This window comes from Vulpes lagopus, chromosome 12 (assembly GCF_018345385.1).
Source record: "Vulpes lagopus strain Blue_001 chromosome 12, ASM1834538v1, whole genome shotgun sequence".
Taxonomy (NCBI): Eukaryota; Metazoa; Chordata; class Mammalia; order Carnivora; family Canidae; genus Vulpes; species Vulpes lagopus.
In genome coordinates, this window is record NC_054835.1 from 49,842,662 (window position 1) to 49,870,094 (window position 27,433).

The following is a 27,433-nucleotide window of genomic DNA, read 5'->3' on the forward strand; positions in this document are numbered from 1 at the left end:
ACGGAAGCAGTCGTGGACAATCTGCAAATGACCGGGCTGTGTTCCAATAACAAGACACTGACGTTTGAATTTCATATAAACTTTGGTGTGCCATACATATTCTTTTGATTTTTTTAAGGCATTTTCATTAAAGCCATTCCTAGCTTGCAGATTGTTCAAAGAAGGGCCATAGTTTGCCAACCCCTGATGCAGACGATTACATTTATATTAGGTATGGATCAGATATACACTTAGGCATAGGGATGCAGAGATACAGAAAGATAGATGGATACGGAAGATATGTTTCTCTTGCTCTCCATGCCAAAGAAACAGGAAGAAAGTTCTTGATAGGGGAAAGAGAACACGCTTTCTAATCATACTGATGTAGGTTCAGGTTTTCTCTGCTACACTGTTAACTGTACGGTCCTGAGAGGCAGTTAACTCAATCTCTTTAAATTTCCTTATTGTCTACTGAAAAAATAATAAGAGAATTAAACAAAATGCATGTTATGTGTGTGATGTGGCAACTGGTTATCACGAACACTTAGCTTTCTTTTCTTCAAAGTATTAAATGCCATCCCGTTTGGGGAAGTCTTGTCTAATTGTAATGATGCCTTTTGCTCAGTCACATCTGTTCACTTGAAATTGTTCGTCTTTCTATGAACTTCTTAATTTCATTCACATGCGGTATCAATAGAATGTCATAGCCTTTTCTTAGGGGAGAAAAAGCCTGATATTTTTTAACCTTTCTTCATTGAATGGATTTGGTTTCTCTCTTCTTCTTTTTTTTTTTTATCATATTATTTACTTTTCTCTGACTGTAGATTTCTATTTTTTAAAAAACAGCAAGATTTTCTTCAGTGTTGAGCTACAGAATTTTAATACAAGAGACACCAGAAAAAACTCCCATTCTAGATCAAACTAGCCATCCTTTTTCTCCACTTCTGCACTCAGTTAATTGAACATCTCTGGAGAAAATAAAATAAATAAATTTGGTGTAAAATGTGGGGTCTTCTGACTCAACTGAACAGTGCCTAACCTCCTTTTAGCGACTACATGGCATCCGTCCAGAACTATTCTGTATGTTCCACAAATCTTGTTCACCATTGACAATAACATCAGTGTGTAAAAAAATCCAGTTCAACCCATGACTTTTCCAGTCCAGAACTCATGATTTTACTATTCTATATCTCAAATACATCCCTTGGCTATATCCATTAAATTCTTTTTTTGTTTCCAGTTGGGGATTCACTCCTCAGTTTCTTAACTTACATCTACTGATCTCTCAGACTGTGACCCTTCCCAAATTTTTATTAACTGTCATCTAATATTGAGTGCTTAATTCTTGTTAAACTCAACACAAAGCGCTTTAAATACATTCCCTTCTTTCTTTTTTAAAGATTTTATTTATTCATGAGAGACAGAGAGAGAGTGAGAGAGAGAGAGATAGAGAGGCAGGCAGAGGGAGAAGTAGGCTCCTTGCAGGGAACCCAATGTGGGACTCGATCCCAGGACCCTGGGAATCACAACCGGAGCCCAAGGCAGACACTCAACTACTGAGCCACCCAGGTGCCCCAGAATCATTCTTTCTATTGCTTAGTGACCTGAGTGAGTATCAGCAGACATCTATGGGACCAGGCTTCCTTTAATTCAAAGAAGTTTGAAAACTTTTATTTACCAAGCTTACTTGAGTCTATTACAATCAATTATAATGCCCTACTTTAGGAAAGAATCAAGTTTAAATATGACACTTTATAGGCTTAGGGAGTCTAACCAGCTTGCTGTACTTATCGATGTTGCGTGATAGATTGTGGCCACGTAACTTACCAGAATGCTGACTCTCGAAGGCCCATCATCATCATCAGTGACTTAATGTATTGTCTTTCTTGTGTAACATTGACTGATACATAGTAAATGAACGCAGAAAAAGAAATAATGCAGAAGAATATGAAAAGATCAGTCACGACTCCTGCTTGGGCAACAAAAGGTAATATCTTCATATTTATACCAGTAATGGACATCAGCTCTTCCATCACTGAATGATTTGTTGTAATCTAAGGGAAGGTATCAATGAACAAATTGTTATCATCAATCAATTTATAATTTCATGAGTTTTCCCCTCAGTTATAAGAAATTATGTGCATTCTACATGTAGGCTTATCATGATTTGGCCCCGTGTAGTTCCTGAAACGCTCCCAAGTTCTGTCCTGGATCCTCAGATCTTTCCTATTTACCATCTTCACTGAACAAGATTTTACTCAGGCTTGAAGGCACAGCTGAAATGCTGCTTCAGTTAGCCATCTTCCCTGATATTTCTCATCGAGTATCTCCTGCTCCATTATTTGCCTTGCACGCATGTATAATTCCACAATAGAACCTAAACTCTTACTGTGATTTCATATCCATATCTCTATCTCCTCACTGCCCAGTATCTCTGGAGAAAAGTACCCGTGTTCTACTTATCTCCTGATCCTCATTGCTTCGTGTAATGGCTTAAATACAACGGTTGTTCAGTGAATTGTGCCAAATAAGTGAATCAATGAATTAAATGCCAAGATGGGACAATCCATTATAACACCATCATGGAGATGTAATTTGCAATGCAGTTGGTTTCCTTTAGCTTCATACTCACTTCTATGATAGCAGCGTTAATGGCAGCTTGAAAAGCTACAAAGCCTTTCTCCCAGAACATTGAAGCTTCGCATGTGACTTTTTCATCCATTACTTGACAATGAGCTTTAATAAAAGAACACAACCGTTTATGGTGGGATGGGACATTCTTGGTTAGGGGAAAAAGCAAAACCTCAAATGTTTCAAAATGCCCTCCAAGTCCACCGTGATAGAGCGTATGGTAGGACTTCTCGGGTGAGGTTTGAAGAGCACATCAGAATTGCTTGGTCAATGTAGTTAAGACCAGTTACCAACAATTTTTCATTCGTTCTTGTCATGCTCTCAGTTAGTCAAGAGTGTTTTGTTGAGCTCTGCTCTTCTGTTGCTTACGCCAAGAAAGTGCTACACTTTCTTAAACGTTGGGGAATCACTGAGCGAGAATCTTTCCATCAGGGTGTATTTAGGAGCAACACAGGAATAATAGCAAATACAATTTCTTAATTAAACAATTTACTGAAGGAGACAAGCTTGTTTAAAATAAGAATGAATCTTATGTACGTTTAGCAATTAAGAGTACACGTGTGTAGGTTTGTGCAGCCCTCAGTGACCACATGTGCCCACTGGTGGCTGATGATGCATAACCACACACACACACACACACACACAAAAAAAAAAAAAAAAAAAAAACCCCAAACTTCTTGTAGTAAAGTTACCTGAATGGTCTCTGTGTTCCTTCACCTTGGGGATCCTACCTCCCCAGAAAAATTTCAAATGATATGAGAAGGTATCATTAAAGAGGACTTTCACCGCATCTACAGAGTAGTTTAAATCCAAGTCTTCCATGCTTTTCTCATCTGGCCACCCCAGGACTGTTCTTCCTGCCGTGAAAGAAAGAAGTATCTGATAAGTAAGAAGATTTCCATGTGGTCCAACAATAGTATGCCATGCCATATCCAATTATGCTAAAGTTGTTTTATGTTAAAATCCTTTACTCACTAAAGGCAGGGCTGGTCCTAAAAACAAACTCACACCTTGGGGAAGTGTCTAAAATTCTAGATAAAATCACGGTTATGTGGAGATCGCTTTTATCACAAATAGATCATGCCTTTCCAAATACACTTTTAAACCCAGGATTTAAAGCACAATGAATTTGAAATAGCAGCAATATCACTCATGTACACACAGATCTATCCAAAGATGAAGTAGATGCTATGATTATAATATGTATTTTCATATGGTGATGGTGTCAACGTGGCCAAACTTCCAAAGACAGTAGAAAGTTGTTAAATTTGGAGAATGTTTTCTCAAGGTACGTTGTTTATTCCAAAAGATATAATATGAATTAATGACTGTTACTGACCAAACCTGGGTCACTTAAACCATGTAATTCCCTGGAGTCTAGATTCTGTTTGATGCCCGCGGCTCTAGTGCAATTCGACATGCTCCTAATCGTCTGCTTTTCCTGCAATCTGGCAGCTGCATCCAGAGGCTTAATCAGACTCTGGTCAAATTCCTTTGGCAAGACTGTAGGTGGTGGTGTGTTCTTTCATCAGAGTGTCATGATTTCTGATAATCTGGTTTTTTGAAGATGTTAGTAGCCATGTATGCTCAGTGCCTAGGTCCATTAATTCAATGGGACTATCAAAATGGTGTTAGTATATTTCCATCATTTGTTTTTTATTTATTGGTAGAAAAAATTATAAAAATGGCACTTCCCATCGTCTGTTTGATTATCCAATAGTACAGTTCATATAGGATAAATCCTGGTATCTTCCCTTTATGCACAAATTTTCGTAAGAAGGACTGGTTCTGTACCATCCTCCAAAAGAGATTCTTTTCTCTTTATACATTTGGAAAGCCTGGATTTTACATATACATGGGATGAGTTTCAAATCATCGCACATATTATTCTTTTTGAAGCTCAAAGTACACCAACTTAGACCAGTGGGAATATCCTCAAGTTGATTGCTGAGCCCCTTTGATAGAATCTGTTTGTTATCACTGGCTTCCTATCTATCTGGAATGACAATATTTTTTAAAATATTTATTTGTTTATTTCTTTATTTATTTATTTATTTGAGAGAGAAAGAGAGGGAACATGGGGGGAGAAATAATCTTGCCACCTGGTTTTGTTTATGACTACTGCCTGTGATTTCTTGGTTTTGCTGTCTAATTTCTTCCTCAATTTTTTATGGATTTGAAGAGATTTAAAAACCCTGCTGTCAGCACTGTCCAACATCTCCAGAATCTTCTCACTAACATACATTCGAATAACACCAGACTGTCTCATTTTGATATAGACTATAATGAGGATAACAGGAAATCCCAAATTAAATTTGTGTGCTTTGCAAATAAGGAAAACAAAAAGATCTGCCAGGGAACATACCTTTCATGAATGGGGCTGAAGCCACCTTGTTCATTATCTCCTGGGTTGTTTTGGATTCAGGTGCAAATGCAATTACATAATTAGAATCATTAAAATTATCTACACGTCCCAGATCCATTGCAGGCAACTGAGTAAAGTCATTAACTTGATGTAAATTGGAGGAAAGTTGATATGTAAACAGCACTAGAAGAAATGAGAAAAACCATTCCTACACAGCAATGAGAGAAAAATGAAGCAAATCAGTAGCTGTTCATCCACAGATAAATCATCCATGAACAACTTAAAACACTTAGTATTGTTATGCAATTTGGGCCATTTTTTCCTCTCTCATGGTTCCCAAGTGTTTCCATTTTCTTTTATCCTTTGATTAGACATTTTGAAATATGTGCATCATCTACCAAGAGAGAGTTGTGGCATTTATTCCAATTATAACTGAGAGTCTAAGTCTATCATACTTTAACATGACTGTTAGAAGCTAAATTGCTTCATGAATGGCCCAGTGGTTTACAGTCATGCTGACCTGAGTGTCAATGATAAAGAAATGCTAGCTATCATGAAATTGGTTTCCAGCTCTCATCCACAGGAGCAAGTGTCAATTTTTACCTGCTTTGGCTCTGCAAGTGGGAGAAGAGAGTACCAAAATACTGCTCATAAAAAGAATTTTTAAAAAATCTTTGTCATTGTGACAACATTCTGAAATTGGAAATGGAACAGAATGCATTTGAAGTCTGGTATGAAGAACATATTTTTAAAAAAAATTCATGAGAGACACAGAGAGAGAAGCAGAGACACAGGTAGAGGGAGAAGCAGTCTCCCTGTGGGGAGCCTGATGTGGGACTCGATCCCAGGACCCTAGAATCATGACATGAGCTAAAGGCAGATGCTCAACCATCGAGGCACCCAGATGCCCCGAAGAACACATTTTATTACTTTCAGCTCTAAACACAGGGACTTTAAAAATAGTATATATCTTATTTACCACCTGATCTTACTTGAGTACGTGTATTGCTCTATACCAAATATATCTACTTAGATGGATAAATTGACAGATATAATGTGTATATTAAAAACGGGTAAAATGTTGGAAGTAACACATCTCTATAGAGTAGAATCCAACTTTTATATTTATATAATCTTTGCTCCATGCTGGGATTTTTGTATGCTTTATTTACTGCCAATCCAAGCATTCAATATAGCTTTGTTGAAAGAACACACATGTACATAATGTTCATAAGACCAAATTTTAATATGCTAATCCTTGCACTTTGGGTATTTTATAAACCATTTTTAACTTTTTAAATACATTTTTATCAGTTTCCTTAGTTTTTTACACAATTTTCTATATTGATCATTCTTATCAGTAGAAAATAAGTACTCTCAATAGAAGCAAAAGTTGAAAATGCCATTTTCTTTTCCTGTTTGTTTGTATACCCATTATTTTTTTCACATTGACATTGCCTGTATCCACAGTACAATTGAGTAGAAGTGCTACAATTTATCTTTTGAGTTTTTTCCTTAATTTTGGATTACTTGCTGGATTAATTCTAGATTATCTTATTTATTTACTTATTTATTCATATTAGACATAGAGAGAAAGAGAGAGAGAGGCAGAGACACAGGAGGAGGGAGAAGCAGGCTCCATGCAGGGAGACCGAAGCGGGACTCGATCCCGGGTCTCCAGGATTGTGCCCTGGGCCAAAGGCAGGCTCTAAACTGCTGCACCCCCAGGGATACCCAATTCTAGATTTTCTAATTCTGATTTTACTTCTTTCTTTGACTATGACCCTGAACTTTTTTTTTTACCTTTTTCTTCATGAATTTCAAACAAGTTCAGATGTTTAGAATTATTATCTCTGCAATATAAAGAGATATTTTTATATTGCTTTATTTTTCAGGGAGCTTCTGAATATCAATTATTTAAAGAATGCCTCTAGTAAGACCTATAATAATAGTAATATATTTAAAGGACTCTCATTTGAAGTGATCACAAAGTCCAGAATTTGAAACAATAAAAGTCCAGCCTGTTGGTTAAAAATATAATACATACATGAAACATTAAATAATGAAGATAAACTGCACTGACCCCCTCCCCCCCAAAAAATTCTCCTCTTCTAAATATGAGAAGACGTGGACTCTGAACCATACCAACAAAGTCTCTCTTTTCATCCTCCACTTTTTCAGAAAGTTCTTACAGAGGAGAGCCCATGTTTGCTGACCGACACTTATGTGCCTCTTGCTCATTCTGACCTGTTTATTTTAAAATAAAGAAATGAAAGAAGAAAATGTGAATGTCTGAAATAGGAATCATTGTGCAATCAAACCAAAAAGAAGTACCATAACAGCTGTTTCCAATTCCATGTCTAGAAAAGGGAGCCAGAAGGCTAAAAACATACAAAGGGGAATTTCAAATTAATGACCAAATCAATTAGTTTAATCTTCATGAGAAGCCCTTGGGATAGATCCCATTATTTTGTCCATTTAAAAGAGGAGGGAAATGAAGCACACAGAGGCTAAGTGACTTGCCAAACACAGCCGGGTGGCAGAACCAGGGCTTTAACTTGGATGACCAAGTTCTGGAGACCTCGCTCTTAACCACGGTGCCAGTCCTGTGGAAGTTGGTCTAGGGATTGTGTGGATCAATTCTTTCCTGCAGGATCAGAGATTCTATCAGCATCCAGACAGGTGGTGAGGAGCTCTAGGAGGGATGCACTCAGACTACTTATCCACAGGTTTTTGTCTGTGTCATCGTCATCAGAAGCCCCTAGATGCTGGAACATAAGGAAAGATTGATTACTCTCTCAAGAGGCAGAGTAAATATATGATCTTTTAAAAAGAAAACCTTATTGCAAGAAACAGAAGAAAAGTTTTTAAGTCTTCCGCTTAACAACTATAATAAAATTCAAGAGGAAAGGTAAGAAGAAATGAAAAGCAAAGTACATGCTTAAAAATCCCACTGAAGTCAATAAAGAACACAAAATCTGATACAGAGAAAAATTTTGTAATCTTACCAAATTTTCAATGAAAACTAAAACTCATTTAAAAACCATGAGAGAGATCAAAAACACGTAAGTGGAAAGAAAAAAGTAGGATCAGAAGTAAAGTTTTTGGTAAAGAGATACTCAAAAAGAAGAGAAAACAGTCTGGAGAAAAAGATATTGAGGTAGAAAAAAAAAACATACCAGTGGAAATTAACTTTTCAATGTAGTGAAAAGACATGTATATTTCCCAAAAAGGCTCTCCAAGTACCAAATACAATGACAAAAAAAATAACAATTTTTTTAAAACTAAAGGATAACGGAAAAAGTTGGAATCAAGTTGACAGGGTCGAGGGGGTAGTTCAGTAAGGAATGAGTAAACAGTTTGCAATGGAATGAAAATCAACCTGATATCTTCAAAGTGGATTCGCCTATTTTCCTTTGAAAAATCTACCAAACGGGATAAATCCAAAAACATTGAATTATTTATTTGCAATAAAATTAGAACATGGTTTAACCCCAAACCACAGACATTCCCCCAAGAAATGTCAACCAAACTATTAAATTCTGCCTCAAATTAAGAAATACCCTCAAAAACGTTTTTTTTATAATAAGTTTATTTTTTATTGGTGTTCAATTTACCAACATACAGAATAACATCCAGTGCTCATCCCGTCAAGTGCCCCCCTCAGTGCCCGTCACCCATTCACCCCCACCCCCCGCCCTCCTCCCCTTCCACCATCCCTAGTTCATTTCCCAGAGTTAGGAGTCTTCGTGTTCTGTCTCCCTTTCTGATATTTCCCACACATTTCTTCTCCCTTCCCTTATATTCCCTTTCACCTCATGGAATGTCAGGGAGGTGATGCAATTCTGCATGAATACAATATCGTTGCTTTGTTCAAGTCCACAGCTGAGATATAGGAGAATGCGGAACATCTTTACACCAGTGGTAAGAAACAACAATAGCCCAAACGAAATTAAAACCACATTTCCCATGGCATGAACAAAAAACAAGAAATGTGAAGAGAGCTTGATGAACTGAATCCTCAAGAAAGACAAGCCCGTGATGGGTACAAAGAGAGCCAATCTTGCAGCTTCCATATCTGGGGGAAGCACCTCATCTGGGTGTGGGTGGAGAGACAAGGTGCGTCCACCGGGAAGGGTATTTGCAAAGACAAGGAGGGAAAGGTCAAAGCTTAGATAATATATTGATGGGATACAAGAAGTAGAATCTAATAGAGTCTAAAAATGCAAAGAATTAAAACAGCCTGAACAAGTTTTTCTTCACCCTACACCATGTTGGATTTTCGAAAAGGATAAAAGGGTAAAAAAATGTTCCTGAAAAATAGAACCCCTGAAGCTCTGTGACTTCTTGTGCTGTCTAGCTTCTGAGACCTTGCCAGAGTTGCACCCAGTGGTGTGAAAGTGTTCTTTGTTGGAAAACTAAGGGCAGAAAAATAGAGTTATTGTGGTAAGGCCTGTTGGGTAAAGAGGTATGTGTGGGGTCATTACAGAAAATCTGGTTCTTGCAAAGTTGCGGGCCCCATTTTATTGCCAGGAGAAAAGAGCACCTAAAATAATTTTCAGATTCACGATGCCTGTTACTCCAGCATGCATGTGAGTGGATAGGAGGGAGGTAGAAATAGGGATACGGGGTGGGCAGACAGCAAACACATTAATCAGATAAGTTTGTAGTTGGGAGTTCCTTGAACTGGAAACTCATTTTAATTGTATATTATTGGAGGCAATTTAGGCCTGATTATTTACAGGTACCCATGTTGCTCAGCAGACCAGTCATTCATTGCCTCCTATTTATGGGCTCAACCTTGGCCTTGGAAGTAAGCAGGTAAGGACCTAGGCTCACAGGGAGAGAGCACTAGCCTTTAGGCTTACACACAGGTCTACCAGTCAGCCAGACTGTCAGTTTCTAGTATGTGGGTCAAGTCATCAGCAACTCCATAGAACTGTTTGCAGAGGGCAGCCCGGGTGGCTCAGCGGTTTAGCGCCACCTTCAGCCCAGGGCCTGATCCTGGAGACCTGGGATCGAGTCCCACATCAGGCTCCCTGCATGGAGCCTGCTTCTCTCTTTGCCTGTGTCTCTGCCTCCCGCTCTCTGTGTATGTGTCCCTCATGAGTAAATGAATAAAATCTCTAAGAAAAAAAATTGTTTACATAAGACATTATATAGAGAGAACTTATATAACAACAATTCAGGATATACCTAACAGTGATTAAATAATCTCTTTCAAACCCAGTGAAGGCAGCAGATTCCAGATATAACACCCAGTCTGGTAATGGTAGCATGATGTAATTATTTATATGGTCATGTTAGTGAAGTCCAAGAGTTACTAGCCTATCTCCCAGAATGAGCTACGTAATTGAATCGCAAGAAATCTATTTCATTATTTTCTCGTCAGGAAGAATAACAAAATTACTGAGACTTAGAAAGCATGAATGCCCATGAATTATCTTAGTTGGTAAAGAAAACATGAAACGTAGTCTTAGTTAATAGAGCCCAACATTAGGAGAGGAATTTCTCTCTGCCTTAAGTAGGTGATCTTCGCACTTGAGCTGCCTCCTGAATACCAGTAGGGATGAGCATATTCATGGCTGTGCTCTCGCCCCATGGATAAGATCAGTATTAGGCCATGAATCTAGTAGCCAGAAACAGCCACTACCTGTTCCAAGGGCAGTGGCTTGAGCTTTGGCACAAGGCTTAGAGCACAAGGTCAATTGGCCAATAAGACCTGGGTTTGGCGGGTTGTTGTGTCCTCCTTTGGTGCCATATTGAAGAAGGATGGAAACCACAGAATTGCTATTGTCTTTTCCATCAAATTACTAATGAGGTTGTTTCTGGCTACTGGAGTCATGGTCTAATATCGATCTTATCCATGAGGCGAGAGCACAGCCATGAATATGTTGGTCTCTACTGGTATTCAGGAGGCAGAGCGAATGCGAAGATCACCTACTCAAGGCACAAATAAAACCTAATCATTGTGTGTCCCAGGGCATTTTGGGCATCTGCCATTTCAATCTGAAAGGCGAGGAATAAACTGAAGAGAAACAAGGCAGGCAGGATAATGGTCCTGTTCTAATCCTGGAACTTGTGAATATTTTACATTACATGACAAAGGAGAATTAAGGTAACAGATGGGAGTCAGGTTGCTAATCAAGTGACTCTAAATCAGGGAGATAATCCTGGGTTATCTAGACGGATCCAAGGTAATAGCAAGGGTCCTAAAAAGTAGAAAAAAGAAGTGAAAAGGGCAGAGTGAGGTGCTGTTAAAAGGACTCAACCCATTGCTGGCCTTGAAGATGGAGGAAGGCGGACACGAGCTGAGGCATGCCAGCAGCCTCTGGAAGCTCAAGAAGGCAAGAAAACAGAATTCTCCCTCGCATCCTCCAGAAACGAATGCAGCCCTTGCCAGCACCTTGATTTTCGTCCAGTGAGACTCACATCACACTTCTCACCAACCACACTGTAAGATGATAAATCTGTTTTATCCTCAGCCATGAAGTTCATGGTCATCTGTGGCAGCAGCCACAGAAAATTAATACAAGGAGCACAAAAGGAGGCTGAGAGCGTGAAGCCTGAGAGGAAGACAAGGACAAGGGCTCTAGGACATAAAGAGTTGCCTTTATGAGGTGCCCCCTTGTGGAAGAAAAATTGTCCAAAAATGAACAAAGGGATCCAGCTCATGTGGATGAGCTCCTGAGGATGGTGCCACCGGAGCAGGCTGTGATGGCCTGGAGACCCCAACCGAAAGAGACCACGACATTGCCAATTGAGCAGTCAGTGCCCTGGTGAACCATGGTATCAGAGGCGGTTAAATATGTTGCCTACGTGCATACTTTCCTTTCTTTCTGTGGAGGGATGCATGTGCTAGAAAGTCTTGATGACTACAGAAGAATGAACTGTCACGATGGTGGTTATTTATTCCTAAGGACTGAGTCCCATTCCCTCCGCCCCCTGCCCCCCATACAGGGTATTTCCCATCAGGATATATACACATCCTAATGTATAGATCAAGGGAAAGGAAAAAAAAAATTACTGTTCACCAGAGGAACATAAAATATCTTACTAATTTCAATTGCTCTAGATAGGAAGTGTGATCTAGAAATAATAATGTGGCTATAAAAAGCCAGCCACTCCCCACCAGATAGAATTCCTCGTAGTCAGAAAATAAACACATTGCACAACAGATCAGATCAAGATTCCAATAGATGGAGTGTGATAAAGAAGGTCAATAAAAATATTGCCCTGAGTTTTCTTGATGAGAATATTCTCAAGCCAATTAAAACAATTCAAAACTCAGAAAATCGTGTGCCCCCTCCCCACCCACCCACCCCCCTACGCACTCATGCTTATGGATCCTCTGGCAGTAAAACTGAAAACAAACAAAAAACAATAAGTAATTCTAATCACTTGGGAGACAGCCCATCTTGCAAAGAGGCAACAACGTAAAGTTACATTCCTTTCAATTCAGCCAATACCCTTTTAAGATAATATATGCTATTTGTCCAAACATACTTTATAGCCATGGGATAAAAAAGAAAAAAAAAAAAAAAAAGCAAACCCCACTTAGTTCTCCAACTGGTTTTTTAAGCCATACAACATTAAATACTCAGATGACTTGGAAAATCAGAACAACTAATAATTTACTGCATTTTAATAGTTTCCATCTAAATGTTTGGCATTCCCTGTTTGAAGTCGTAAGTTATAGTTGTATATGCAAAACAACCACAATTTTAGAGATTAACTTACTCTCAGGAAAGCTGGAGCAAGAGTCTAGAAACAAAGCATCCACAGGTCTCTGCATGTCCTGGAGGAGATTTCACATTCCTTTTGGGTCACTACTACATCATGCTTTTAATTTCATGTTTATTGTGAAGAATTCCGGTTTAGAATGATTTCCGAAAAGGATTATGGTCTGAGTTCGGCCAGGCTGCCAAAAACTCTCCGCTCACATCACATGGTGACTTCTTTGCTGTTTTCCTTTTCTTTGTCTCCCAGCCAGCCACTCAGCAGGGAGTTCGTAGTTGCAGATGGCTCGCTGGACATATCAAAACATCAGCAGCTATCAAACCAAAGAGAATCTAGTCTTTCCCAATTAGCTTTTTCATACAATGCCCTGATGGCAGAGTTGGCCCCCAGCACAGCCTTTAAAAAAAAAAAAGATAGAAAGAAACATAAGTGAAGAGATGGGTCAGAGAAAAGCAGAGCAGAGAGAAGTTGAAAAAGAAAAGATTTTTTTTTTTAATGATAGCTATGAATATATACCATCGGGTCTGAAAGTCACCCAAAATCCTCCACTGAAAATTTAGTTCTTAAAACCTGGGTGCAGAAATATGCCCATGAAGCAGTGTCATGCTTCAGGGTAAAAGAACGAGGTCTGGATTTTCAGCTGCATTTCAGCTGCAATTGCATGCCAGCTAAGTGGGGCATCTCTCCTGGAGAGCCAAGTAGGAGGATCCGGGGAGCCAGGTCATGCCAAAGCACCTGCATCCCCCCAAATCTACCGGCTTGTTCCTTCTGCCACAAGTCCCAGCAAACAAACCACTTCCTCTGGAACCAACTGCTGGTTGGAGTAGGTCCTGTCTTCCCTATTTTTCAAGAAACGTTTCTAACAGGTAGGAACTGCCATCGCACCTTCTCTGAGCATGTCAGTTAAGGCCAGGCAATTCCCGTGTAATTCGTGGCTGATGAAGGAAAGCAGAAGAGGGCCTGCTGTCTTTCCGCTCGCAGTCTGTCCATCTGTTCCAGGCTTCTGCGCTGGGGCTGCTCTCTGAGCCCACGACCGATGGAGAAACGATGTGCTGTGCGTGCAATTCTTACATCGAATAGACTCCTCTGTGCCCCAGGGTCTGCGAGAATCACATGAGATCCTCCTCACCTACTTCCCATCCCTCGATGCTTATTCAATCATGTGTGCTCTTGCACTAGTCGTGAGTTCAGAAATTGCTCTCAGCACACAAAACAGAGGCAGATCGAACTCATTAATGCCCGAGACTGTCAAACTTAAAAAGAGAAAAAACACACACAAACCAAAACACTTCTGAGCGGTCCTGCATGTCTGCTGTCTTCTGCAGAAGATGCAAGACTATCCGGTTTTATAACACGGCCAGCATTCTGTAAACAGAGAATATAATTCAGGAAATGTTTTTCAGTAACTTTTTTCCTAGAAGGATTTTTGTGTCAAGGATGGAGCTGATACCTTCTGGCCCTTGTTGGCTCCTGAACCCTATCCTCTTCTTTTCTTTTCTTCTTTTCTTTTTTTTTTTTCTTTTCTTTTCTCTTCTTTTTTTTTTTTTAATAGAAGTAGTTGACATGCAATGTTGCATTGGTTTCAGGTGTACATGGTGATTCAGCAAATCCATGTGTTATGCTACGCTCACCGCAAGTGTAGCTACCATCTGTCCATAAAATGCTATTATAATACCATTGACTGTATCCCCTATGGCGTGTCTTTCATCCCCATGACTTACTCATTCCATACCTGGAAAGCTGTACCTCTCACTCACCTTCAGACACTATTCTTTTCCTTCAAAATGTTGGCCTCTTCCTTCCCACGTGGCACATGGTAATCTCTGTACCACTGTAACAGAGCGAGGGCACGCTCATTAATCTTCAACATTTTCTTGACTAAGTCTTATATCTTCATTCTTCTAAATAATCTTTAGAATCAGCTTGCCAATTAAAAAAAAAAAAAACCACCCTGTTGGGATTTTAAAAACAGAACGGTACTGATTTTGTGCAGAAGGTAATTACTATAAGCAACCACATATGGCACTTACGATGTGCGGAGCACACGCACTTAAATATTAACCCATTTAACTCACCTAATAATTTTATCAGGTAGGCTCACCCCCATTTTACAGATGAGAAAAATGAAGCCCAGAGAGTTTAAATAACTGGCCCAAATTTAGACAGCTGGCGAGTAGCAGCAGATCCTGGGTAAAAACTCAGAGCATCTCCAGTCTGTAGCTTAAGTAACAAATGTTATGATGTCTCATTTGTAGGGGGTCTCTGTTCACCCAATGGTTCCCACTTTAGCTACACACATTTTACCATTCGCCTTGCCTTATGCTTCATGTATTTTGCAGCAACGTTCTCCAGTGCCGGAAGCCTTATAGATTTCATGTGGTCGTAAAACATTCCTTGGAGTTCTTTCCTGGCTGCTTGTACAGACTACTTAGCTCCTGGGACATGTGTGCAAAAGCAGAAAAAAAAAAAAACCAACTTAATTTGCCGAGAAAGGAGAATGGAGCCACCTAGCAGCTTGACAGAGAAAGAGAGACAGAGAGACAGAGAGAGAGAAAGAGACTGGGAGGGAGGGAGGGAGGGTGGGAGGGAGACTGAGCACATCTGCTTGTTTCCCAGGGACTTTGTGATCTTGCTTTTTGTCCTTCCTCAGACCCAGCTGCAAGGCTACAGTTGCGTTTTGGCAAATACTCTCCAAAAATTCCTCTTTCTTGTTTTTTTTTTTTTTTATATATAAGAAACAAATTCTACTTGGTCCTATTTTGTGTGCTCTCTCTCTCTCTTTGCATTGAAACATCCTTTGTATGGTATATTCTTGCGCTTAATTTTTATTTGCATTTGCATTGCTCAGATATGTTTTCACCTATCTCTGTCATCTGCCTATGGGCTGTCTCTTGAAGCAGTATCATCAACTTTATGGTCAACTAATATTCGATAAAGGAGGAAAGACTATCCACTGGAAGAAAGACAGTCTAGTCTCTTCAATAAATGGTGCTGGAAAACTGGACATTCACATGCAGAAGAATGAAACTAGACCACTCTCTTGCACCATACACAAAGATAAACTCAAAATGCATGAAAGATCTAAATGTGAGACAAGATTCCATCAAAATCCTAGAGGAGAACACAGGCAACACCCTTTTCGAACTCGGCCACAGGAACTTCTTGCAAGATATTGTTCTTTTCACCCAGTCTGTAAATCTTCTACTTTCTGTGAGAGATCCAAGTCCCTGCAATAAGCGACTCATTTTGTCCAGCTGTCTCATTATACAGTTTCCAAATGAAGCTTTCCTGCGCTCTTCCCATTTCTCCTTTTCAATGCTGATCATAGTTTTTTTTTTTTTTTCCCCTTTGTTCCTTTTTTTACTTTCAACTTGTCCTTTTCTCTTTTGCTGTGGAAAGCCCTGGATGAGTACTTTCTAGTCTTTCATTCCACTAGGAATCACCCTCAACTCTTGACAAACATACTTGAACCTGCCTCACTCTGGCAAGGGGGAAAAAAAAAACCAGCCTAAATCTCTATCTTCCCCCCTCCAAGACCTGCTATTTTGGCATCCACACCCCACTCCATATGGATAAGTCTGCCAGCATGGTTGACCTCAAAGCCCGAGCTCCACTCCTTACTCCGTACTCGCAGTGCAATGCCAAGCAGGTGACTCACCCAAGGAGCCTCTCAGTCCTTCTTCTGTAAGATATAGATGATATGATACTATGCAACACGGTCATTTAGGATTTGAACATTTTAGAATTGGGGGTCCGATTAAAGGAAACAACACATGTAAAGTATTTAGCAAAGTACCAAGCGCTGACTGAGCACTTGATAAATGGTAGCAATTACACTCTTCACAGCCCTGGAAAAACTGCAAATGGTAGGGTTTTTTTTTCTTTAATTAAAATAATTGACATGCAATATAATATTCGTTTCAGGTGTATACTCTAATAATTTGGTGATTCTATCCATCACTCAGTGCTCATGACAGTAAATGTACTCTTAATCCCCTTTGTCTATTTCACCCATCCCACCCACCTGGAAATTATAGGTATTTTTTAAAACTACTAATCCGATTAATGAAAAACATACTACCACCTTGATGACTTAGCATATATTTCTTAGGTTACTTGTAATGCCAAGCATATTTTATTTTTATTTTCTTAAAGATTTTTATTTATTTATTCATGAGAGACACACAGAGAGAACCAGAGACATAGGAAGAGGGAGAAGCAGGTTCCCTGTGGGGACCCCGATGTGGGACTCGATGCCAGGACCCCGGGATCACGACCTGAGCCAAGGGCAGACACTCAACCACTGAGCCACTCAGGGGCCCCTGTCAAGTATATTTTAACACGATTTCTGGCTACTTGTAAATTGACTAGTAAATCCGTCTTTTTTTTTCTCTCTCTCTACTTATATTACTGTTTACTCTGTCATTCTGGATTTTTGTGTTTATGCTTTTGTTTTTGACCATGACTGAGAATATCTTAAATCATTTATTTAAAAAATAACGTTGCTGCCTTCTCACATCTAGTTTTGCTGATAAATAAGCTTATCTAACTCTGAATCTTGTTCACTTAAGGTATTTCTTTGTTCTTGCTAGGTGATTTTAGGATTTTTCTCATTAGTCACAAATGTATGAAGTTTCATGAAAATGTGCTTAGGTGTAGGCTTTGGTTTTTGGTTTTGGTTTTTGGTCCTGCCTGGCACTCTGTGGCCACTTGCAATCAAAGAACTTGTGTTCTTTGTTTTGTTTTGTTTTTAAGTTCTGGGAAATTTTCAGCTAATATTTTGGTCCAGTATTGCTTCCCTTTTAGTCTGTTCTCTTTTTCTGAGAAGCTTATTAGGTATTTGAGGTCGATTGTCTTTGTCTAACCTTCTTCCTAACTACTGTCTTAAAACTGGAAAGCAATCCATTTTCACACCACATAAATCTCTCCACCATACAATTTTTATTATGTCACTCCCATGGCTGCCTTCGCAGTGTCTTGGCTACTTTGCAAAACTACATAAGGCTTTTATCATCTGGTCACTGCCCCAGCCTGCCTTTGCCTTAACCCTTCTTCTAACTCCAGACATACTGAGACATGATTTTTTAAATTTTAAAATTTTATTTTATTTTGAGAGAGAGAGAGCACCTTAAGGTGTAAGCAGAGGGGAGAGGCAGAGGGAGAGGGAGAGAAAGGATCTTAAGCAGGCTCCACACCCAGCACAGAGTCCAATGTGGGGCTGGATCTCACAACCCTGAAATCAGGACCTGAGCTAAAACCAAAAGTCAGACACTTCAACATATACACCACTGAGGCACCCCTAATTTTTTTTTTTTAAATGAACGCATCATATTGTAATTTACCTCTGTTTACTCTCTTGGAATTAACCCCTCCTCTCATCTGGCCTTCCCATAATGACTTTATAAATGATCATTATAAGGCCCAGTAGTTACATGTAATAATTGATAACTATCCTCCTAATCTTACTTGTCCATCAGGTCTTGTATCTGACTTCTCCTCGCATAGGAGCTTTCCTGGCCTTGTCCTATGTGGGTTAGAGGCCCTTCTCAGGTACTCCCATGGCACCATGCACTGCTGTGGTGGTATGTACTTCACCATACTTCAAACTGATCATACTCATCTCTCCCACCATAACTAGACCTTAAACATCTGAGGAGTACTATAGACTCTTCACTGTGTTCATATCACAGAGCCTAGGGCATGAAAGTTGCTCAATACATAGATTTTGAATTTTAGATTTATAGCAAGGATGCGAGATAGGGAAGCAAAACCAAAACAAAATATGATGCCTTCTTTCTAGAACCCTGGTTTTGAAAGAAAGGCCATCGGTGGAGTGGGAGCCAAAATGAGTTGTTTGGATCAAGGGTAGTTTTCTTTTTTAAAGGTGGTATTTAGAAGGGAAAGTAAAAAAGGAAATGCTGAAAATCCAGGAGAAATCAAGTAACAAATGGAGCACTGCTCTTTCTTGGTGGGAGGAGGAGAAGGAACTGGGTCAGAAGCAGATGAGCCGGGAGGCTGGAACAGGGAGAGCTTGTCAGAAGAAAAAAAAAGGAGGCGAATGACAGGGCTGAGTGAATTTTTTAAATATGACACCATGAAATAAAAAATTCACCCATGAGAGTTAAGATTTTTTTTTTTTTTCCTGCGAAGCAGAAAGCAAATTCTAAGAACAGACCAACAGATGTGCTTGGCAACTGAAATAGCTCCAGAAGAATGGAAGTGTTCCTTAGGCACATGAGCATGCTGAGAGGCCTGCAGAGGCCGGTAGGACTCCTTTAAACAGAAGGAAGATTTGCAAAGTTTGTCTCTGAACTGATGGCTCTATGTAACATATCTTCAAAAAGTTGTTTATCGCTGAATAAAATCATTGATGGAGCGGGAAGCCTGGGTGGCTCAGTAGTTGAGCATCTGCCTTCCACTCAGGGCATGATCCCGGGTCCAGGGATCGAGTCCCACATCAGACTCCCTGTGAGGAGCCTGCTTCTTCCTCTATGTCTCTGCCTCTCTCTCTGTGTCTCTCATGAATCAATAAAATCTTTAAAAAAATAAAATAATTGATGGATCAATAAAAAGGTCAGCGGTTACTGAAACCAATTAAGTCATGAACTACATAAAGACTTGAAACTGCTTAATATGAGCGAGCAAGCAAGAAAAAACACAGCTACCAAACAAGATGAGTGACTCAAACTCAGGACACAGGTGTCAGCACTAGCACTCGGCGACGAAAACAGTGATACAAAAAGTAAACCTAACATTGAATTTTGTGACATTTTTGCTATTTCATGCTTTTTACAAAAGGTAACTTGCCTAATGCATAATTAAACATGACTGAATATTTTTATCTATATTTGCCAATTTTGAATTTATAAAGTCATCAGGTCTACACAGATTTCCCCCTTCTTTTTTACTTTACGTAAGCCTGTTAAACCTGGGTTTTTTTTTTTTTTTTTTGAACATTATGATCAATTACATCATCACAAGCTAGAGGTAGATTTGCAGATTTGCAGAAACTGCACACGGCTCATCGGGTTTAAAAGAGCTAAGCAATCCTGACATTGAATTTCTCTTTGACTTTCATTGACAGTGGGGGACTATCTCAGGGCAAGATGTGAAAAGGGAGTTTGTTAGTAACGGTAGATGCCAATCTCAGTGCAGAAATGCCTGCATGGATCCTGGGGAATCCCAACTCCTTCTCTCATAGATTAGGAAATCTAAGCCTCAATCCACAGCAGTTTTGGCTAGTAATCTTTTACATATGTATTTTTTAGATATTTGATTATATCCATACATCCAGAATTTTGCATGAGCTTTTTTTCCTTCACAGAAATTATTTATTATTATACTAAAAGCTCGGATGCTCAGCCTTTTTGTAAAAAATAGTGAGAACTTCAAACAAAAATCTATTCTGTTACTGAAAAACATTGCTTACAACCTACAATTATTACTCTTCTAAACCCACCCTTGGTGTATTTTTGTAAATTTCCTGGTCTGCTTATTGTAAAACTTAAAAAGCTGGAGGAAATATTGGGCCAATTACCTTTGAGTTGATCATTTGCAGCAAAATAGTACATGGTGTAATTTTAAAAAACAATCACAAGATTTCTACCAATTGCTGGACTATGCTATTGTGTTTGTTCCTTCAACAAAGCCATAAAATGGAAGAATAAAATATAACAAAAATAGAGATCAAATTCAAATACAAATAAATACCCAGCTCCAGAAATGAAACAGGAAAAAAAGAAGCTAAAATAAGATTGTAATTTTAAGCCAGTTAGGTTTTAAGTGGTTTGGCAAAGGCTGATTCATAAGCCAGCTAAAATGTAATTCATGTGTAAGGATAAAAAGAGTTCCATCTTTCAACAAAATCTGGGATTGGTCTTTTATCGATATCTCTGAAAGAACTAATAGATACCCCTCAAGAAGAAAAGTAATTGAACCCAGAAGGAAGTAGTTGGAGGTTGGAAACTAATAAATATATTGGTAGGCTAAATAAATGTTGGTTGTGGAAATAATGGTGACAGTGATTAATTTGTGTTCGGGGTGGAAGGAAGACGTTAGTCACAATAGAGAATAAAATATCAGACAGCAATTATATGGGAGAAGAGGGATAGATAAGCAGAATGAAGTCCCCTTGAAATCTCATTGTTTAGGATGAGGACAGAAATTCCGATTAACTTTAAAACACATGATCCAATATGGTAGCCACAAGCCCCAGGCAGGTATTCAAATTTAAATGTTAAGATTTAAACCAATAAGGTTTAAAATTAACTTTATCTCTAACAGTCATCTTGCTTCTAACAATAAGAAACAGCTCAGAAAACTGAAAACCAATAATGTTTCCTGTACCCATCAGAGATTGAGGCTTCAGAACAAACACAGTCTTGAGATCTGGAATCATAGGAGTCCAATGGCATTGAGAGACTTACCACTTCTTATCATTCGGATGAATCATGCTTTTACGTAGGTCCCCACTCAAATGTGGCTTTCTTTCGAGGAGCTAGCAATATTCCCAGATATGGGATAGGCATTCCCCCAAATCCAAATAAAGCAACCAAATGCTGGGCTTCTTATTCCATCCTAGAAGTAGGAAAAAACCCATCACTTGTAGAATATCCCAGGTGGCTCCTGCCCAGATTATTCCGAAAAATGTTATCATTAGGGCAGGTCCTTGGACCTTTGCTGGATTTCTTAACCAGTCTTGGTTGGGTCTGTGAGTATCACTGCATTCAAATCAGTCCCAAGCCTTCTCTTCAATTTCCAATATTATCATGTCATTAACGTGGTATATTATTACCCTGGAGACCTATAGCAGGTCCAAATCCCTCGTGACCAAATTATGACCATAAGCTGCTAAATTTAGATGACCTGTGACAGCACAGTAAATGTGAACTGGGATCCTTCGCATGTGAAACTGAACTATGGTTGGGTCTCTTCCAAGACTGAGATGCAGAAGAAAGCGTTTGAAAAAAAAAAAAAATCACTGGGCACCTGTTGTAGCTTGTAGGTGGTTGAAACTGTGTCTGGAACTGCTGATGTATTGGGCAGTATAGCTTTATTTAAGCCTCAGTGGTCCACTGCTTGTCTCCATGAGCTGTAAGACTTGTCCACAGGCCACACACGGCTGTGATAGAGGGAATTCATTGCTACCAGCACTCCAGTATCTAACATGTTGCTAATTAAAGAGGTAATCTCTTTGCCCACCAGGTATCTGCATTGTTTTAAATTAACCATCTGTGTAGACTTGAGAAATTCTAGTGGTTCCCATTTAGCATGTCCAATTAAGACTGGCCTGAGGATTGGCCATCATGCCTTCTATTTATAGCATTAGGTAGGGGAAGTAATTGCTAGTGGGATTATATCCCACCTAGTTAATGCAGCCAGGTAAAGGAGAACCAACCACCTCACATAAAGTTTGCTCAAAAGTCCCCATTTTCATCTTAGATTTCACTTTAATCCCATCAACCTTTTAATCTCCCTATGTTCCTGATCTAAAGTATGGCACCATTAAGATATCACCAACAGGTTTCAAATCACAGCACACTGACTCCTGTATTAAGGAGTCCAAAGAAAAGTTTCTCCTCCCCTTCCTCTCCCTGACAGTCTTATCCACACATGTGCTTTATGGCCTTGGGTCCCCACCAGGCTTGACCAGAAGACCCTGGCCTCTCCTTTTCAATATTTATTTTGATTAATCTGTTTACCCAATACCCCAGGCAATTCTGGGTGACGTTTCTCACAAAATCTTTGCCCTCTGCTTTTTTAAATTCCTCCAAAGTGGGGTTAATGGAAAGAACTTGTCTGGGGCCTTCTAGCGTTGGGGGACCCATGGGCAGTCTCACTGGTCCATAGAAGCTTCAATAATGCTGCATCAACACCTTTGTTTCAACACCATCAATGTTCACCACATTCATCCCTTTTGTAATAACCACCTAAAGATGTCCACACTGCTGGGTGGAGTCCCTTGACTCTCCTTTCTGTCTCTCCCTTTTTCTTTTTAATTATTTTGGTGACCTTGGTATCAGCAAGATCCCAATGGGGAAGCTAAGACAGCAACTCTAATAAAAGCTTCCCAGATTGTCGGATATTGTGAGTAATGTCACATGGGGTACCCATGTAACAGGGCCCCCCTTAATCATGGCATTTACCATAACCCAGTAACACGCACATGCAGTGGGTGAATACCCCAGTCACCCACCATAAAGCCAATTGCACACCTACAGCTTGCCTGCAAAGTGCATCAGCTGCTTCGACTGAAGTGTTCTGGTCGGCAATCTTCCATCTCAGGTGAGTGGGAGTTGAGCAATCTTCCATCTCAGGTGAGCACACTTATGGTGGCCTTTATCCAGGCCGTTAGAAATCCCTCAGGAATAAGCTTCTGTGTGTCTGGATCACCTATAACCATCTGTGATTGTTCAATAGTGGGCTGCAGATCCTGTATCAACCAAACATGCCCTTCCACTCTGCAACATCCCAGACCAAAGATAGAGCCCCCAAATCAGTTACTCTCATGGTTCATTTTAATAAAGATTCCTCAGGAAGCTGATAATTCCATCCACGAAATGAGACACCTCCTTCACACTACAGCTCCTGGTTTTAGTAGTTTTTTGGTTTTGCCTTCCACCACACTGACTACCTTTTTGGTGATTAGAGGATGATTAGAGGTACCTTCCTGGCATAATTTTCCCCTTTCTTAGCACCTTTGAGGCTAGCGATCAAAGCTCAGATTGACCCATATTTGAACTTGTTCCAGCATTGAGGCCCAACTTAGAAGAGATAATGAGAGATTATGTGTTTAGCATGCTTATATTTTGCATTTCCATAGATATCCAGTGAGCCAGTTCCTCAGGAGTTGGGTCTGTTCTCGTCTCTAATTCCACTGGTAGCTTGTACTGTTAGTAACTGATCAAAGAGCAGCTACAGTTTGATACTATGAGTCACTAGGTAGCTATCCAGGAATCAAGGGTTCCTCATCCCTGCCCTCCATTCTTTCTGTTTCCAAACCATGTGTTTTCATGAGCCAGAGCTGTTCTGGCAAATTCCACTTCACTGACACCAAATGTCTAGAAAAAACTGTTTTCTCCTTTGTGTTTTCCTTTGCTCTCATAGTTTGCTTCCGGCCACCAAATGTGTAGGGTTTTTTTTTTCCCCCATACTGACCAATTCTCCAACACCAGCTGGGTGTCCGACAATTTAATTTAGTTCTGACACTGTCTGGAATTAGCATCAAATCCCATCAGTTAATAGCCCTCACTAGACTCCTTCCACTTTGGGTGCCAATCACAAGTTTCATAAGGTATCCTCTATTTCTGAACTTACAACTGTAAATGGGGTTCCCATGACCCTATCCTTCGATCTGACAATTTGCTAGGACAGCTTACAGACCTCAGGAGAATGCCTACATATGTTTACTGGTTTATTATATAATGAACAATATGATTGATAAAGGAATCAGATGAAAAGATACATAGAATAAGGTCTAGAAGGGTTCAAGCGCAGGAGCCTCATTCACCCTGGAATTGAGATGCACCCACCACCTTCCGAGCACATAGATGTGTCCACCAACTTGGAAGCTCTCTGAATCTAGTATTTTTGGAATTTTTATGGAGTTTCATCAGATAGGCATAACTGATTATTAACTCAGCTCCCAACACTTCTCCCACCGTGGGGCTGAAATTACCAAGCTTCTAATCATTGCTTGCTCTTTCTGTGACCAGGGATAATCCCAGAGCCCACCAGAGTCATCTCATTAGAACAAAAGATACTTCTATCACCCAAGAAATCCCAAGGGTCTTAGGAGCTCTGTGTTAGGAATATATATATATGCAAGTGAATACAGAGAATTGCAGCCAAGACCAGCTTACTTGGTGCAGAAGCTAGCAGAGCCATAAACTGGTAGGAAAAAAACACCTTACACCTTAAATGATAATTCTGATGAATTGCTGGAGGCTGAGAGTAGGACATTCCTGCGGTCAACAGTGTTAAAGGGACCAGAAGCACATGCATGTAACTGGAGGAGGGCAAATGTTATAGGCCTGCAGGGATACATCTACCACCTGAGATCTGAAACTAAAATGAGGCCAGGAGGGAAGAGATCCTCTGACCTCTCTCCTCTTCCACCTTTGCATCTATTGTTGCTTTTTCCTATTTTATTGATCAGACCCAACTGGAAGCCAACCATGAAAGCAGGGAATTGGTGATGCAGTCCACAGTCTCAGGGTCAGCCTCCCTAGGAAAATAAAGAACAAAACCAGCACAGGGGCTGTCTACAATAGAGTTGGAGATGATGAAACTATTTTTCGTTTTGAAAAAAAAATCCTTTCTTTTGTTTTATTCCAATCTCCTTCTTTTTTCATGCCTGTTTATCTGCCCTTGAACATATTCCTAATAAAAACCCAAGTTTTCAAAAATAACCATATTATGATGGTTTTAGCAAACCATGTCCAGTTTAATCTTTTGAAATATTTATACTATATCTGATATTGGTTATTCAGTACTTTGTAAACATATTTCTACAACAGTTAAGAAAATTTACAACTTACAATGAATATAAGCAAAGATTTCACCATATTGTTATGTGAAATGGTTATATATGTTGTGATCTTATACATTTGAGAGAGACAAGAGAATCTATTCCTTGAATTTTAGAAATAATTTCAATCCAACTCTCATTATGATAGAAATTTGCTTTTACAGGGCACTAAGGCATCCTGAACAAATAGTAAGCTATTGATTATTTATCATTGATTTGGAGACATAGTGTTCCAGATATAATTATGACATATGTAATATATGCAGATAAAATATTTAATTATATGAAAAATGGATAAGAAAAAGATTAAAACACAAAAATAAATGAAAAAATACAAATATTTAACACAGAATAAAATGCAAATATATAAAACTGAAGCTTCACCATAAGTTTAAAGTAAATTAAAACAATTTCAATGTTATATCAGCAAATATGCATATATAGTTAAGAAATAATATACCATAGTGATTCCACCTACATAAAAAAGTACACTAAAGAAAAAGAAGCTGGTGTTTTGATTTGTTTTCTTTTGTTTGTTTGTTTGGTGTGGAGAAAGTATGGTGATTCTTTTATTCAATTTTATTTAATTTCTGTGTTTTTCTCCATTATACAAATGTTCTTCAAAGAGCATGACAATTTAAGTAATATAACATAACACCAAAAAAAAAAAAAAAAGGCATCAAGGATACTGTTTGGTCTTCAAAAAATTTTCTCATGATATTCAAGATGAAATCACTGTTATTTAGGGGAAAAATTATATTTAAAGCTCACACATATTTTTTAATTTAGTAATATAAATGATTTATGCATGTGTGTATAGACATATGTACATATTTAAGAGGGAAGTGATTTTAAAATAGCAGTAAATATAGCTGACCCTTGAGCTATATGGATTTTAACTGCACAGGTTCACTGACATGGATTTTTTTACCATACAGTAAATATACTTTTTCCTTATGATTTTCTTAGTTACATTGTCTCTTCTCTAGCTTACTTATTGTAAGAACACAGCATATAATACATATACAAACTGTGTTAATTGACTATGTTATTGGGAAGACTTCTTGGTCAATAGTAGGCTATTAGTAGTTAAGTTTTGGGGGAGTCAAAAGTTATATGGGATTTTTACTGCATGGGGGGGGGCTTGGTACCCTAACTCCTGTGTTGTTTGAGGGTCAACTGTACACAGAAAACTACTGATAAGCTGATGAGAAAAATCAGTACCCCCACAATCATAATGTAACACATTCAAAATCTTAAAAATTTGAACAAATGCTGCTGTGACTCCCCTTATTTTCATAAATTATGTTCGAACTGCTTTTCCAATGCACACGCTTGTTCATGTGTGAATCCAATGGTCTCCTCACTCTGTGAATTTCAAATTTCTGAAAAGGGTCCAGAGGAAGACTCTTGCGTTTTACTTGTGTCTTAATACAAACTCGTAAAACTGATACCTCCCAAACTGGTGTGTAGCAATCCCGCTAGCTTCTGGCTGTTGAACATATCCCTCATATATTTCTGCTAGGGAATTTCTTAGTAAATGTCATATTTCAAAGTGATATGCCATGTTTGAAGTTATACTTCAAAAAAATTCCCAAGTTTGTGGCTCTATTTCCACAATACCTGGCACCTGCCCTTCAGGTAACTTCATGAATACTTTGAATTGCCTTTACCACAGATTTTCCACCATTCCTAAATTTAGGGAGAATAATTTTTACATTTATTTATTTGTTAACTAAATACACAAAATATACCAGATATTGATGTTAATGATTTTTAAAATTATACATACTGACAATTATTACATATGGTGTAAGCTTATATGACACAAAGGATTAATAGGTTTGAGCTTTTAAATGTCATCTGAAGGAGAGAGGAGTGCCCATCTCATGGTTGTATCAATTTCTTCTTCAAAATTTCCAACCTCTTGCTCTTTAGAAAGTTCTAAAAATATCTAAATAGGGGACAAAGCAGAAGGAAAAAGAATTATCACGTTTATTGTCTTCCAAATAAATAGGAAATATGCATGTTATGTTCTTTCTTTTTTTGTTTTAAAGATTTTATTTATTTATTTGAGAGAGAGAGAGAGAGCATGAGGGGGCAGAGGAAGGAGCAAAGGGAAGAGAGAGGAGAGGGAGAAGCAGGCTCCCCACTGAGCAGAGAGCCTGAGGCAGGGCTCAATCCAGGAC

General features: G+C 39.0%; 2 protein-coding genes across 4 annotated transcripts in view; both read right to left on the reverse strand.

Moving 5' to 3' along the window:
* ABCA9 (ATP binding cassette subfamily A member 9) overlaps positions 1 to 15,088 on the reverse strand; it is a 61,075-nt gene extending 45,987 nt beyond the window's left edge. The window contains exons 1-8 of the mRNA XM_041725468.1: positions 13,601 to 15,088; positions 12,716 to 13,111; positions 7,499 to 7,743; positions 7,121 to 7,222; positions 4,976 to 5,183; positions 3,303 to 3,467; positions 2,612 to 2,715; positions 1,807 to 2,033 (exon numbers count right to left, since the gene is read on the reverse strand). Of these exons, the coding sequence (XP_041581402.1) occupies positions 1,807 to 2,033; positions 2,612 to 2,715; positions 3,303 to 3,467; positions 4,976 to 5,183; positions 7,121 to 7,216 (800 nt within the window). The 5' untranslated portion in view covers positions 7,217 to 7,222; positions 7,499 to 7,743; positions 12,716 to 13,111; positions 13,601 to 15,088. The remainder of the gene's footprint in view (positions 1 to 1,806; positions 2,034 to 2,611; positions 2,716 to 3,302; positions 3,468 to 4,975; positions 5,184 to 7,120; positions 7,223 to 7,498; positions 7,744 to 12,715; positions 13,112 to 13,600) is intronic.
* Positions 15,089 to 25,387: 10,299 nt separating this feature from the next.
* The window catches only part of ABCA6 (ATP binding cassette subfamily A member 6), a 61,273-nt gene continuing 59,227 nt past the window's right edge, over positions 25,388 to 27,433 (reverse strand). For all 3 annotated transcript variants that reach the window (XM_041724837.1, XM_041724836.1, XM_041724838.1), the window contains one exon: positions 25,388 to 27,198. In XM_041724837.1, coding sequence (XP_041580771.1) covers positions 27,097 to 27,198 — 102 coding nt within the window. In that variant the 3' untranslated portion in view covers positions 25,388 to 27,096. The remainder of the gene's footprint in view (positions 27,199 to 27,433) is intronic.